Genomic DNA, 14243 nt, shown 5'->3' with positions numbered 1-14243 from the left:
GCGGGCCCTTGCTGTACATACACCCCCAGCAGCTAGATGCCCACCCTGGGCCCCCTCTCTCCTGGGCTGCTGCAGGCGGGCCCTTGCTGTACATACACCCCCAGCAGCTAGATGCCCACCCTGGGCCCCCTCTCTCCTGGGCTGCTGCAGGCGGGCCCTTGCTGTACATACACCCCCAGCAGCTAGATGCCCACCCTGGGCCCCCTCTCTCCTGGGCTGCTGCAGGCGGGCCCTTGCTGTACATACACCCCCAGCAGCTAGATGCCCACCCTGGGCCCCCTCTCTCCTGGGCACGTGTCAAGAGGCCACTCGGCTCTAGAACCAGCCTGCTAGGTGTCTAGGCTGCATTTCACCTTACAGAAGCTGTCACAAAAAGCCAGAGGCTGAGCCATTACCCGCTGAACCCACCAGAGGGCTCCTCAGCTGGGAGATGGAAGGCACCAGCCGCGGAGATGCTGGTCCTACTCAGCTTCTCATGGCTGGTCAAAGGGCCAGGGAAAGAGGGCTGAAAGGCAGAATGTAGAAGCTGAAACCACCTCTGCAAGGGGACCTGAAACTAAACATTAACCCTACTGCGAGGCGGCAATACTACTCGGGATGCGTTAGTCTGACGCCCAATGCGTGACACTTGGAAGGGCCGCTTTGACTCAGTGGAACATTCAGTCATCAGGCACCTCATGGCACCGTGGTGCGGCAGCCTCGGGTACTCCGGGCGGGTGGGGGCACCCAGCCGACAGACCCCGCCAGCACCCTCGGCCCGACCCCGGCGGCTCCTGTGAGACCGCAGAATGTTTACGCGCCAGACGCACGTGCGGGCTCCGCAGCCAATCAGCACTGCGCGGCTCGAGCTGGCGCTAGGGTTGGCTGCGAGGCGGACGACGCTCCAATCAGAGACCCTCCCAGCGCGTGAAGGCGGACGCTGCCAGTGGGCGGGCTCAGTACAGTAAGCCGCAGTACTTCCGGGTCGCGTGACGGACAGTCTGCTGTTGAGCCCGGGCGGTCACGCGACCCGGAAGTACTGGACTGCGGGCTGCACTGGGCCGTGAGGGGTCGGTGGCGGACGGGGAGCCGGCAGCGGAGCCCCCGAGCAGCCGCCGCACATGAGGCGCCAGCATGGCCGGACACGTCCTGTGCAGCTGGAAGAGCCGCCTCTGGCCGGCCGAGGTGGGGCGGGGAGCAGACTCCCTCCGGGGCGGCGCCAGCAGCGGCACTTCCGGGGTCGGGGAAGGGGGCCTGGGGGTGGGGGCGAACTGAGTTGGGGGTCCTGGGCTGAGCTGGATGTCTTGGGGGGGTGGGGGGCTGCTTGACTGAGGGGGTACCCTGAGTCCTGGGCTGAGGGGTCCTGGGCTGAGCTGAGGCGGGTGTCCTGGGTGGGGAGGTCTCCTTGACTGAGTGAGGGTCTCCTGAGCCCTGGGCTGAGAGGGGGAGGTGGGGGTTCCTGGGGTGAGCTGAGGCAGGTGTCCTGGGTGGGGAGGTCTCCTTGACTGAGTGAGGGTCTCCTGAGCCCTGGGCTGAGAGGGGGAGGTGGGGGTTCCTGGGGTGAGCTGAGGCAGGTGTCCTGGGTGGGGAGGTCTCCTTGACTGAGCGAGGGTCTCCTGAGCCCTGGGCTGAGAGGGGGAGGTGGGGGGTCCTGGGGTGAGCTGAGGCGGGTGTCCTGGGTGGGGAGGTCTCCTTGACTGAGTGAGGGTCTCCTGAGCCCTGGGCTGAGAGGGGGAGGTGGGGGTTCCTGGGGTGAGCTGAGGCGGGTGTCCTGGGTGGGGAGGTCACCTTGACTGAGTGAGGGTCTCCTGAGCCCTGGGCTGAGAGGGGGAGGTGGGGGTTCCTGGGGTGAGCTGAGGCGGGTGTCCTGGGTGGGGAGGTCTCCTTGACTGAGTGAGGGTCTCCTGAGCCCTGGGCTGAGAGGGGGAGGTGGGGGGTCCTGGGGTGAGCTGAGGCGGGTGTCCTGGGTGGGGAGGTCTCCTTGACTGAGTGAGGGTCTCCTGAGCCCTGGGCTGAGAGGGGGAGGTGGGGGTTCCTGGGGTGAGCTGAGGCGGGTGTCCTGGGTGGGGAGGTCTCCTTGACTGAGTGAGGGTCTCCTGAGCCCTGGGCTGAGAGGGGGAGGTGGGGGTTCCTGGGGTGAGCTGAGGCGGGTGTCCTGGGTGGGGAGGTCTCCTTGACTGAGTGAGGGTCTCCTGAGCCCTGGGCTGAGAGGGGGAGGTGGGGGTTCCTGGGGTGAGCTGAGGCGGGTGTCCTGGGTGGGGAGGTCTCCTTGACTGAGTGAGGGTCTCCTGAGCCCTGGGCTGAGAGGGGGAGGTGGGGGTTCCTGGGGTGAGCTGAGGCGGGTGTCCTGGGTGGGGAGGTCTCCTTGACTGAGTGAGGGTCTCCTGAGCCCTGGGCTGAGAGGGGGAGGTGGGGGTTCCTGGGGTGAGCTGAGGCAGGTGTCCTGGGTGGGGAGGTCTCCTTGACTGAGTGAGGGTCTCCTGAGCCCTGGGCTGAGAGGGGGAGGTGGGGGTTCCTGGGGTGAGCTGAGGCGGGTGTCCTGGGTGGGGAGGTCTCCTTGACTGAGTGAGGGTCTCCTGAGCCCTGGGCTGAGAGGGGGAGGTGGGGGTTCCTGGGGTGAGCTGAGGCGGGTGTCCTGGGTGGGGAGGTCTCCTTGACTGAGTGAGGGTCTCCTGAGCCCTGGGCTGAGAGGGGGAGGTGGGGGTTCCTGGGGTGAGCTGAGGCAGGTGTCCTGGGTGGGGAGGTCTCCTTGACTGAGTGAGGGTCTCCTGAGCCCTGGGCTGAGAGGGGGAGGTGGGGGTTCCTGGGGTGAGCTGAGGCGGGTGTCCTGGGTGGGGAGGTCTCCTTGACTGAGTGAGGGTCTCCTGAGCCCTGGGCTGAGAGGGGGAGGTGGGGGTTCCTGGGGTGAGCTGAGGCAGGTGTCCTGGGTGGGGAGGTCTCCTTGACTGAGTGAGGGTCTCCTGAGCCCTGCGCTGAGAGGGGGAGGTGGGGGTTCCTGGGGTGAGCTGAGGCAGGTGTCCTGGGTGGGGAGGTCTCCTTGACTGAGTGAGGGTCTCCTGAGCCCTGGGCTGAGAGGGGGAGGTGGGGGTTCCTGGGGTGAGCTGAGGCAGGTGTCCTGGGTGGGGAGGTCACCTTGACTGAGTGAGGGTCTCCTGAGCCCTGGGCTGAGAGGGGGAGGTGGGGGTTCCTGGGGTGAGCTGAGGCAGGTGTCCTGGGTGGGGAGGTCTCCTTGACTGAGTGAGGGTCTCCTGAGCCCTGGGCTGAGAGGGGGAGGTGGGGGTTCCTGGGGTGAGCTGAGGCAGGTGTCCTGGGTGGGGAGGTCACCTTGACTGAGTGAGGGTCTCCTGAGCCCTGGGCTGAGAGGGGGAGGTGGGGGTTCCTGGGGTGAGCTGAGGCAGGTGTCCTGGGTGGGGAGGTCTCCTTGACTGAGTGAGGGTCTCCTGAGCCCTGCGCTGAGAGGGGGAGGTGGGGGGTCCTGGGGTGAGCTGAGGCAGGTGTCCTGGGTAGGGAGGTCTCCTTGACTGAGTGAGGGTCTCCTGAGCCCTGGGCTGAGAGGGGGAGGTGGGGGGTCCTGGGGTGAGCTGAGGCAGGTGTCCTGGGTGGGGAGGTCTCCTTGACTGAGTGAGGGTCTCCTGAGCCCTGGGCTGAGAGGGGGAGGTGGGGGTTCCTGGGGTGAGCTGAGGCGGGTGTCCTGGGTGGGGAGGTCTCCTTGACTGAGTGAGGGTCTCCTGAGCCCTGGGCTGAGAGGGGGAGGTGGGGGGTCCTGGGGTGAGCTGAGGCAGGTGTCCTGGGTGGGGAGGTCTCCTTGACTGAGTGAGGGTCTCCTGAGCCCTGGGCTGAGAGGGGGAGGTGGGGGTTCCTGGGGTGAGCTGAGGCGGGTGTCCTGGGTGGGGAGGTCTCCTTGACTGAGTGAGGGTCTCCTGAGCCCTGGGCTGAGAGGGGGAGGTGGGGGTTCCTGGGGTGAGCTGAGGCAGGTGTCCTGGGTGGGGAGGTCTCCTTGACTGAGTGAGGGTCTCCTGAGCCCTGGGCTGAGAGGGGGAGGTGGGGGTTCCTGGGGTGAGCTGAGGCGGGTGTCCTGGGTGGGGAGGTCTCCTTGACTGAGTGAGGGTCTCTTGAGCCCTGGGCTGAGAGGGGGAGGTGGGGGGTCCTGGGGTGAGCTGAGGCAGGTGTCCTGGGTGGGGAGGTCTCCTTGACTGAGTGAGGGTCTCCTGAGCCCTGCGCTGAGAGGGGGAGGTGGGGGTTCCTGGGGTGAGCTGAGGCAGGTGTCCTGGGTGGGGAGGTCTCCTTGACTGAGTGAGGGTCTCCTGAGCCCTGGGCTGAGAGGGGGAGGTGGGGGTTCCTGGGGTGAGCTGAGGCAGGTGTCCTGGGTGGGGAGGTCACCTTGACTGAGTGAGGGTCTCCTGAGCCCTGGGCTGAGAGGGGGAGGTGGGGGTTCCTGGGGTGAGCTGAGGCAGGTGTCCTGGGTGGGGAGGTCTCCTTGACTGAGTGAGGGTCTCCTGAGCCCTGGGCTGAGAGGGGGAGGTGGGGGTTCCTGGGGTGAGCTGAGGCAGGTGTCCTGGGTGGGGAGGTCTCCTTGACTGAGTGAGGGTCTCCTGAGCCCTGGGCTGAGAGGGGGAGGTGGGGGGTTCCTGGGGTGAGCTGAGGCAGGTGTCCTGGGTGGGGAGGTCACCTTGACTGAGTGAGGGTCTCCTGAGCCCTGGGCTGAGAGGGGGAGGTGGGGGTTCCTGGGGTGAGCTGAGGCAGGTGTCCTGGGTGGGGAGGTCTCCTTGACTGAGTGAGGGTCTCCTGAGCCCTGCGCTGAGAGGGGGAGGTGGGGGGTCCTGGGGTGAGCTGAGGCGGGTGTCCTGGGTAGGGAGGTCTCCTTGACTGAGTGAGGGTCTCCTGAGCCCTGGGCTGAGAGGGGGAGGTGGGGGGTCCTGGGGTGAGCTGAGGCGGGTGTCCTGGGTGGGGAGGTCTCCTTGACTGAGTGAGGGTCTCCTGAGCCCTGGGCTGAGAGGGGGAGGTGGGGGTTCCTGGGGTGAGCTGAGGCGGGTGTCCTGGGTGGGGAGGTCTCCTTGACTGAGTGAGGGTCTCCTGAGCCCTGGGCTGAGAGGGGGAGGTGGGGGTTCCTGGGGTGAGCTGAGGCAGGTGTCCTGGGTGGGGAGGTCTCCTTGACTGAGTGAGGGTCTCCTGAGCCCTGGGCTGAGAGGGGGAGGTGGGGGTTCCTGGGGTGAGCTGAGGCGGGTGTCCTGGGTGGGGAGGTCTCCTTGACTGAGTGAGGGTCTCCTGAGCCCTGGGCTGAGAGGGGGAGGTGGGGGTTCCTGGGGTGAGCTGAGGCAGGTGTCCTGGGTGGGGAGGTCTCCTTGACTGAGTGAGGGTCTCCTGAGCCCTGCGCTGAGAGGGGGAGGTGGGGGGTCCTGGGGTGAGCTGAGGCAGGTGTCCTGGGTGGGGAGGTCTCCTTGACTGAGCGAGGGTCTCCTGAGCCCTGGGCTGAGAGGGGGAGGTGGGGGTTCCTGGGGTGAGCTGAGGCAGGTGTCCTGGGTGGGGAGGTCTCCTTGACTGAGTGAGGGTCTCCTGAGCCCTGGGCTGAGAGGGGGAGGTGGGGGTTCCTGGGGTGAGCTGAGGCGGGTGTCCTGGGTGGGGAGGTCTCCTTGACTGAGTGAGGGTCTCTTGAGCCCTGGGCTGAGAGGGGGAGGTGGGGGGTCCTGGGGTGAGCTGAGGCAGGTGTCCTGGGTGGGGAGGTCTCCTTGACTGAGTGAGGGTCTCCTGAGCCCTGCGCTGAGAGGGGGAGGTGGGGGTTCCTGGGGTGAGCTGAGGCAGGTGTCCTGGGTGGGGAGGTCTCCTTGACTGAGTGAGGGTCTCCTGAGCCCTGGCTGAGAGGGGGAGGTGGGGGTTCCTGGGGTGAGCTGAGGCAGGTGTCCTGGGTGGGGAGGTCACCTTGACTGAGTGAGGGTCTCCTGAGCCCTGGGCTGAGAGGGGGAGGTGGGGGTTCCTGGGGTGAGCTGAGGCAGGTGTCCTGGGTGGGGAGGTCTCCTTGACTGAGTGAGGGTCTCCTGAGCCCTGGGCTGAGGGGGAGGTGGGGGTTCCTGGGGTGAGCTGAGGCAGGTGTCCTGGGTGGGGAGGTCACCTTGACTGAGTGAGGGTCTCCTGAGCCCTGGGCTGAGAGGGGGAGGTGGGGGTTCCTGGGGTGAGCTGAGGCAGGTGTCCTGGGTGGGGAGGTCTCCTTGACTGAGTGAGGGTCTCCTGAGCCCTGCGCTGAGAGGGGGAGGTGGGGGGTCCTGGGGTGAGCTGAGGCAGGTGTCCTGGGTAGGGAGGTCTCCTTGACTGAGTGAGGGTCTCCTGAGCCCTGGCTGAGAGGGGGAGGTGGGGGTTCCTGGGGTGAGCTGAGGCGGGTGTCCTGGGTGGGGAGGTCTCCTTGACTGAGTGAGGGTCTCCTGAGCCCTGGGCTGAGAGGGGGAGGTGGGGGTTCCTGGGGTGAGCTGAGGCAGGTGTCCTGGGTGGGGAGGTCTCCTTGACTGAGTGAGGGTCTCCTGAGCCCTGGGCTGAGAGGGGGAGGTGGGGGTTCCTGGGGTGAGCTGAGGCAGGTGTCCTGGGTGGGGAGGTCTCCTTGACTGAGTGAGGGTCTCCTGAGCCCTGGGCTGAGAGGGGGAGGTGGGGGTTCCTGGGGTGAGCTGAGGCAGGTGTCCTGGGTGGGGAGGTCTCCTTGACTGAGTGAGGGTCTCCTGAGCCCTGGGCTGAGAGGGGGAGGTGGGGGTTCCTGGGGTGAGCTGAGGCAGGTGTCCTGGGTGGGAGGTCTCCTTGACTGAGTGAGGGTCTCCTGAGCCCTGGGCTGAGAGGGGGAGGTGGGGGTTCCTGGGGTGAGCTGAGGCAGGTGTCCTGGGTGGGGAGGTCTCCTTGACTGAGTGAGGGTCTCCTGAGCCCTGGGCTGAGAGGGGGAGGTGGGGGTTCCTGGGGTGAGCTGAGGCAGGTGTCCTGGGTGGGGAGGTCACCTTGACTGAGTGAGGGTCTCCTGAGCCCTGGGCTGAGAGGGGGAGGTGGGGGTTCCTGGGGTGAGCTGAGGCGGGTGTCCTGGGTGGGGAGGTCTCCTTGACTGAGTGAGGGTCTCCTGAGCCCTGGGCTGAGAGGGGGAGGTGGGGGTTCCTGGGTGAGCTGAGGCAGGTGTCCTGGGTGGGGAGGTCACCTTGACTGAGTGAGGGTCTCCTGAGCCCTGGGCTGAGAGGGGGAGGTGGGGGTTCCTGGGGTGAGCTGAGGCAGGTGTCCTGGGTGGGGAGGTCTCCTTGACTGAGTGAGGGTCTCCTGAGCCCTGGGCTGAGAGGGGGAGGTGGGGGTTCCTGGGGTGAGCTGAGGCAGGTGTCCTGGGTGGGAGGTCTCCTTGACTGAGTGAGGGTCTCCTGAGCCCTGGGCTGAGAGGGGGAGGTGGGGGTTCCTGGGGTGAGCTGAGGCAGGTGTCCTGGGTGGGGAGGTCTCCTTGACTGAGTGAGGGTCTCCTGAGCCCTGGGCTGAGAGGGGGAGGTGGGGGTTCCTGGGGTGAGCTGAGGCAGGTGTCCTGGGTGGGGAGGTCTCCTTGACTGAGTGAGGGTCTCCTGAGCCCTGGGCTGAGAGGGGGAGGTGGGGGTTCTGGGGTGAGCTGAGGCAGGTTGTCCTGGGTGGGAGGTCTCCTTGACTGAGTGAGGGTCTCCTGAGCCCTGGGCTGAGAGGGGGAGGTGGGGGTTCCTGGGGTGAGCTGAGGCAGGTGTCCTGGGTGGGGAGGTCACCTTGACTGAGTGAGGGTCTCCTGAGCCCTGGGCTGAGAGGGGGAGGTGGGGGTTCCTGGGGTGAGCTGAGGCGGTGTCCTGGGTGGGGAGGTCTCCTTGACTGAGTGAGGGTCTCCTGAGCCCTGGGCTGAGAGGGGGAGGTGGGGGTTCCTGGGGTGAGCTGAGGCAGGGTGTCCTGGGTGGGGAGGTCTCCTTGACTGAGTGAGGGTCTCCTGAGCCCTGGGCTGAGAGGGGGAGGTGGGGGTTCCTGGGGTGAGCTGAGGCAGGTGTCCTGGGTGGGGAGGTCTCCTTGACTGAGTGAGGGTCTCCTGAGCCCTGGGCTGAGAGGGGGAGGTGGGGGTTCCTGGGTGAGCTGAGGCAGGTGTCCTGGGTGGGGAGGTCTCCTTGACTGAGTGAGGGTCTCCTGAGCCCTGGGCTGAGAGGGGGAGGTGGGGGTTCCTGGGGTGAGCTGAGGCGGTGTCCTGGGTGGGGAGGTCTCCTTGACTGAGTGAGGGTCTCCTGAGCCCTGGGCTGAGAGGGGGAGGTGGGGGTTCCTGGGGTGAGCTGAGGCAGGTGTCCTGGGTGGGGAGGTCTCCTTGACTGAGTGAGGGTCTCCTGAGCCCTGGGCTGAGAGGGGGAGGTGGGGGTTCCTGGGGTGAGCTGAGGCAGGTGTCCTGGGTGGGGAGGTCTCCTTGACTGAGTGAGGGTCTCCTGAGCCCTGGGCTGAGAGGGGGAGGTGGGGGTTCCTGGGGTGAGCTGAGGCAGGTGTCCTGGGTGGGGAGGTCTCCTGACTGAGCGAGGGTCTCCTGAGCCCTGGGCTGAGAGGGGGAGGTGGGGGGTCCTGGGGTGAGCTGAGGCAGGTGTCCTGGGTGGGGAGGTCTCCTTGACTGAGTGAGGGTCTCCTGAGCCCTGGGCTGAGAGGGGGAGGTGGGGGGTCCTGGGGTGAGCTGAGGGCAGGTGTCCTGGGTGGGGAGGTCTCCTTGACTGAGTGAGGGTCTCCTGAGCCCTGGGCTGAGAGGGGGAGGTGGGGGGTCCTGGGGTGAGCTGAGGCAGGTGTCCTGGGTGGGGAGGTCTCCTTGACTGAGTGAGGGTCTCCTGAGCCCTGGGCTGAGAGGGGGAGGTGGGGGTTCCTGGGGTGAGCTGAGGCAGGTGTCCTGGGTGGGGAGGTCTCCTTGACTGAGTGAGGGTCTCCTGAGCCCTGGGCTGAGAGGGGGAGGTGGGGGTTCCTGGGGTGAGCTGAGGCAGGTGTCCTGGGTGGGGAGGTCTCCTTGACTGAGTGAGGGTCTCCTGAGCCCTGGGCTGAGAGGGGGAGGTGGGGGTTCCTGGGGTGAGCTGAGGCAGGTGTCCTGGGTGGGGAGGTCTCCTTGACTGAGTGAGGGTCTCCTGAGCCCTGGGCTGAGAGGGGGAGGTGGGGGTTCCTGGGGTGAGCTGAGGCAGGTGTCCTGGGTGGGGAGGTCTCCTTGACTGAGTGAGGGTCTCCTGAGCCCTGGGCTGAGAGGGGGAGGTGGGGGTTCCTGGGGTGAGCTGAGGCAGGTGTCCTGGGTGGGGAGGTCTCCTTGACTGAGTGAGGGTCTCCTGAGCCCTGGGCTGAGAGGGGGAGGTGGGGGTTCCTGGGGTGAGCTGAGGCAGGTGTCCTGGGTGGGGAGGTCTCCTTGACTGAGTGAGGGTCTCCTGAGCCCTGGGCTGAGAGGGGGAGGTGGGGGTTCCTGGGGTGAGCTGAGGCGGGTGTCCTGGGTGGGGAGGTCTCCTTGACTGAGTGAGGGTCTCCTGAGCCTGGGCTGAGAGGGGGAGGTGGGGGTTCCTGGGGTGAGCTGAGGCGGGTGTCCTGGGTGGGGAGGTCTCCTTGACTGAGTGAGGGTCTCCTGAGCCTGGGCTGAGAGGGGGAGGTGGGGTCCTGGGGTGAGCTGAGGCAGGTGTCCTGGGTGGGGAGGTCTCCTTGACTGAGTGAGGGTCTCCTGAGCCCTGGGCTGAGAGGGGGAGGTGGGGGTTCCTGGGGTGAGCTGAGGCGGGTGTCCTGGGTGGGGAGGTCTCCTTGACTGAGTGAGGGTCTCCTGAGCCCTGGGCTGAGAGGGGGAGGTGGGGGTCCTGGGGTGAGCTGAGGCAGGTGTCCTGGGTGGGGAGGTCTCCTTGACTGAGTGAGGGTCTCCTGAGCCCTGGGCTGAGAGGGGAGGTGGGGTTCCTGGGGTGAGCTGAGGCAGGTGTCCTGGGTGGGGAGGTCTCCTTGACTGAGCGAGGGTCTCCTGAGCCCTGGGCTGAGAGGGGGAGGTGGGGGGTCCTGGGGTGAGCTGAGGCGGGTGTCCTGGGTGGGGAGGTCTCCTTGACTGAGTGAGGGTCTCTTGAGCCCTGGGCTGAGAGGGGGAGGTGGGGGGTCCTGGGGTGAGCTGAGGCAGGTGTCCTGGGTGGGGAGGTCTCCTTGACTGAGTGAGGGTCTCCTGAGCCCTGGGCTGAGAGGGGGAGGTGGGGGTTCCTGGGGTGAGCTGAGGCAGGTGTCCTGGGTGGGGAGGTCTCCTTGACTGAGTGAGGGTCTCCTGAGCCCTGGGCTGAGAGGGGGAGGTGGGGGTCCTGGGGTGAGCTGAGGCAGGTGTCCTGGGTGGGGAGGTCTCCTTGACTGAGTGAGGGTCTCCTGAGCCTGGGCTGAGAGGGGGAGGTGGGGGTTCCTGGGGTGAGCTGAGGCAGGTGTCCTGGGTGGGGAGGTCTCCTTGACTGAGTGAGGGTCTCCTGAGCCCTGGGCTGAGAGGGGGAGGTGGGGGTTCCTGGGGTGAGCTGAGGCGGGTGTCCTGGGTGGGGAGGTCTCCTTGACTGAGTGAGGGTCTCTTGAGCCCTGGGCTGAGAGGGGGAGGTGGGGGTCCTGGGGTGAGCTGAGGCAGGTGTCCTGGGTGGGGAGGTCTCCTTGACTGAGTGAGGGTCTCCTGAGCCCTGGGCTGAGAGGGGGAGGTGGGGGTTCCTGGGGTGAGCTGAGGCAGGTGTCCTGGGTGGGGAGGTCTCCTTGACTGAGTGAGGGTCTCCTGAGCCCTGGGCTGAGAGGGGGAGGTGGGGGTTCCTGGGGTGAGCTGAGGCAGGTGTCCTGGGTGGGGAGGTCTCCTTGACTGAGTGAGGGTCTCCTGAGCCCTGGGCTGAGAGGGGGAGGTGGGGGTTCCTGGGGTGAGCTGAGGCGGGTGTCCTGGGTGGGGAGGTCTCCTTGACTGAGTGAGGGTCTCCTGAGCCCTGGGCTGAGAGGGGGAGGTGGGGGTTCCTGGGGTGAGCTGAGGCGGGTGTCCTGGGTGGGGAGGTCTCCTTGACTGAGTGAGGGTCTCCTGAGCCCTGGGCTGAGAGGGGAGGTGGGGGTTCCTGGGGTGAGCTGAGGCGGGTGTCCTGGGTGGGGAGGTCTCCTTGACTGAGTGAGGGTCTCTTGAGCCCTGGGCTGAGAGGGGGAGGTGGGGGTTCCTGGGGTGAGCTGAGGCGGGTGTCCTGGGTGGGGAGGTCTCCTTGACTGAGTGAGGGTCTCTGAGCCCTGGGCTGAGAGGGGGAGGTGGGGGTTCCTGGGGTGAGCTGAGGCGGGTGTCCTGGGTGGGGAGGTCTCCTTGACTGAGTGAGGGTCTCCTGAGCCCTGGGCTGAGAGGGGGAGGTGGGGGTTCCTGGGGTGAGCTGAGGCGGGTGCTCCTGGGTGGGGAGGTCTCCTTGACTGAGTGAGGGTCTCCTGAGCCCTGGGCTGAGAGGGGGAGGTGGGGGTTCCTGGGGTGAGCTGAGGCGGGTGTCCTGGGTGGGGAGGTCTCCTTGACTGAGTGAGGGTCTCCTGAGCCCTGGGCTGAGAGGGGGAGGTGGGGGTTCCTGGGGTGAGCTGAGGCAGGTGTCCTGGGTGGGGAGGTCTCCTTGACTGAGTGAGGGTCTCCTGAGCCCTGGGCTGAGAGGGGGAGGTGGGGGTTCCTGGGGTGAGCTGAGGCAGGTGTCCTGGGTGGGGAGGTCTCCTTGACTGAGTGAGGGTCTCCTGAGCCCTGGGCTGAGAGGGGGAGGTGGGGGTTCCTGGGGTGAGCTGAGGCAGGTGTCCTGGGTGGGGAGGTCTCCTTGACTGAGTGAGGGTCTCCTGAGCCCTGGGCTGAGAGGGGGAGGTGGGGGTTCCTGGGGTGAGCTGAGGCGGTGTCCTGGGTGGGAGGTCTCCTTGACTGAGTGAGGGTCTCCTGAGCCCTGGGCTGAGAGGGGGAGGTGGGGGTTCCTGGGGTGAGCTGAGGCGGGTGTCCTGGGTGGGGGTCTCCTTGACTGAGTGAGGGTCTCCTGAGCCCTGGGCTGAGAGGGGGAGGTGGGGGTTCCTGGGTGAGCTGAGGCGGGTGTCCTGGGTGGGGAGGTCTCCTTGACTGAGTGAGGGTCTCCTGAGCCTGGGCTGAGAGGGGGAGGTGGGGGTTCCTGGGGTGAGCTGAGGCGGGTGTCCTGGGTGGGGAGGTCTCCTTGACTGAGTGAGGGTCTCCTGAGCCCTGGGCTGAGAGGGGGAGGTGGGGGTTCCTGGGGTGAGCTGAGGCAGGTGTCCTGGGTGGGGAGGTCTCCTTGACTGAGTGAGGGTCTCCTGAGCCCTGGGCTGAGAGGGGGAGGTGGGGGTTCCTGGGTGAGCTGAGGCAGGTGTCCTGGGTGGGGAGGTCTCCTTGACTGAGTGAGGGTCTCCTGAGCCCTGGGCTGAGAGGGGGAGGTGGGGTTCCTGGGGTGAGCTGAGGCAGGTGTCCTGGGTGGGGAGGTCTCCTTGACTGAGTGAGGGTCTCCTGAGCCCTGGGCTGAGAGGGGGAGGTGGGGGTTCCTGGGGTGAGCTGAGGCAGGTGTCCTGGGTGGGGAGGTCTCCTTGACTGAGTGAGGGTCTCCTGAGCCCTGGGCTGAGAGGGGGAGGTGGGGGTTCCTGGGGTGAGCTGAGGCAGGTGTCCTGGGTGGGGAGGTCTCCTTGACTGAGTGAGGGTCTCCTGAGCCTGGGCTGAGAGGGGGAGGTGGGGGTTCCTGGGGTGAGCTGAGGCGGGTGTCCTGGGTGGGGAGGTCTCCTTGACTGAGTGAGGGTCTCCTGAGCCCTGGGCTGAGAGGGGGAGGTGGGGGTTCCTGGGGTGAGCTGAGGCGGGTGTCCTGGGTGGGGAGGTCTCCTTGACTGAGTGAGGGTCTCCTGAGCCCTGGGCTGAGAGGGGGAGGTGGGGGTTCCTGGGGTGAGCTGAGGCGGGTGTCCTGGGTGGGGAGGTCTCCTTGACTGAGTGAGGGTCTCCTGAGCCCTGGGCTGAGAGGGGGAGGTGGGGGTTCCTGGGGTGAGCTGAGGCGGGTGTCCTGGGTGGGGAGGTCTCCTTGACTGAGTGAGGGTCTCCTGAGCCCTGGGCTGAGAGGTGGGGGTTCCTGGGGTGAGCTGGGCGGGTGTCCTGGGGTGGGGGGTCTCTGAGTGAGGGTCTCCTGAGCCCTGGGCTGAGAGGGGGAGGTGGGGGGTCCTGGGGTGAGCTGAGGCAGGTGTCCTGGGTGGGGAGGTCTCCTTGACTGAGTGAGGGTCTCCTGAGCCCTGGGCTGAGAGGGGGAGGTGGGGGTTCCTGGGGTGAGCTGAGGCAGGTGTCCTGGGTGGGGAGGTCTCCTTGACTGAGTGAGGGTCTCCTGAGCCCTGGGCTGAGAGGGGGAGGTGGGGGTTCCTGGGGTGAGCTGAGGCGGGTGTCCTGGGTGGGGGAGGTCTCCTTGACTGAGTGAGGGTCTCCTGAGCCCTGGGCTGAGAGGGGGAGGTGGGGGTTCCTGGGGTGAGCTGAGGCAGGTGTCCTGGGTGGGGAGGTCTCCTTGACTGAGTGAGGGTCTCCTGAGCCCTGGGCTGAGAGGGGGAGGTGGGGGTTCCTGGGGTGAGCTGAGGCGGGTGTCCTGGGTGGGGAGGTCTCCTTGACTGAGTGAGGGTCTCCTGAGCCCTGGGCTGAGAGGGGGAGGTGGGGGTTCCTGGGTGAGCTGAGGCAGGTGTCCTGGGTGGGGAGGTCTCCTTGACTGAGTGAGGGTCTCCTGAGCCCTGGGCTGAGAGGGGGAGGTGGGGGTTCCTGGGGTGAGCTGAGGCAGGTGTCCTGGGTGGGGAGGTCTCCTTGACTGAGTGAGGGTCTCCTGAGCCCTGGGCTGAGAGGGGGAGGTGGGGGTTCCTGGGGTGAGCTGAGGCAGGTGTCCTGGGTGGGGAGGTCTCCTTGACTGAGTGAGGGTCTCCTGAGCCCTGGGCTGAGAGGGGGAGGTGGGGGTTCCTGGGGTGAGCTGAGGCAGGTGTCCTGGGTGGGGAGGTCTCCTTGACTGAGTGAGGGTCTCCTGAGCCCTGGGCTGAGAGGGGGAGGTGGGGGTTCCTGGGGTGAGCTGAGGCAGGTGTCCTGGGTGGGGAGGTCTCCTTGACTGAGTGAGGGTCTCCTGAGCCCTGGGCTGAGAGGGGGAGGTGGGGGTTCCTGGGGTGAGCTGAGGCAGGTGTCCTGGGTGGGGAGGTCTCCTTGACTGAGTGAGGGTCTCCTGAGCCCTGGGCTGAGAGGGGGAGGTGGGGGTTCCTGGGGTGAGCTGAGGCAGGTGTCCTGGGTGGGGAGGTCTCCTTGACTGAGTGAGGGGTCTCCTGAGCCCTGGGCTGAG

At 67.0% G+C, this 14243-nt stretch overlaps 1 protein-coding gene across 1 annotated transcript in view; it reads left to right on the top strand.

The window, feature by feature from the left end:
* Positions 1-885: 885 nt before the first annotated feature.
* Positions 886-14243, top strand: part of PWWP3A (PWWP domain containing 3A, DNA repair factor) — a 116110-nt gene continuing 102752 nt past the window's right edge. Inside the window, exon 1 of the mRNA XM_069216215.1 lies at positions 886-1164. Coding sequence (XP_069072316.1) covers positions 1114-1164 — 51 coding nt within the window. The 5' untranslated portion in view covers positions 886-1113. The remainder of the gene's footprint in view (positions 1165-14243) is intronic.

Source organism: Pleurodeles waltl, chromosome 12, assembly GCF_031143425.1.
Source record: "Pleurodeles waltl isolate 20211129_DDA chromosome 12, aPleWal1.hap1.20221129, whole genome shotgun sequence".
Lineage (NCBI taxonomy): Eukaryota > Metazoa > Chordata > Amphibia > Caudata > Salamandridae > Pleurodeles > Pleurodeles waltl.
The sequence above is the reverse complement of the archived record's forward strand: the minus strand, read 5'-3'. Positions and strand labels throughout refer to the sequence as shown.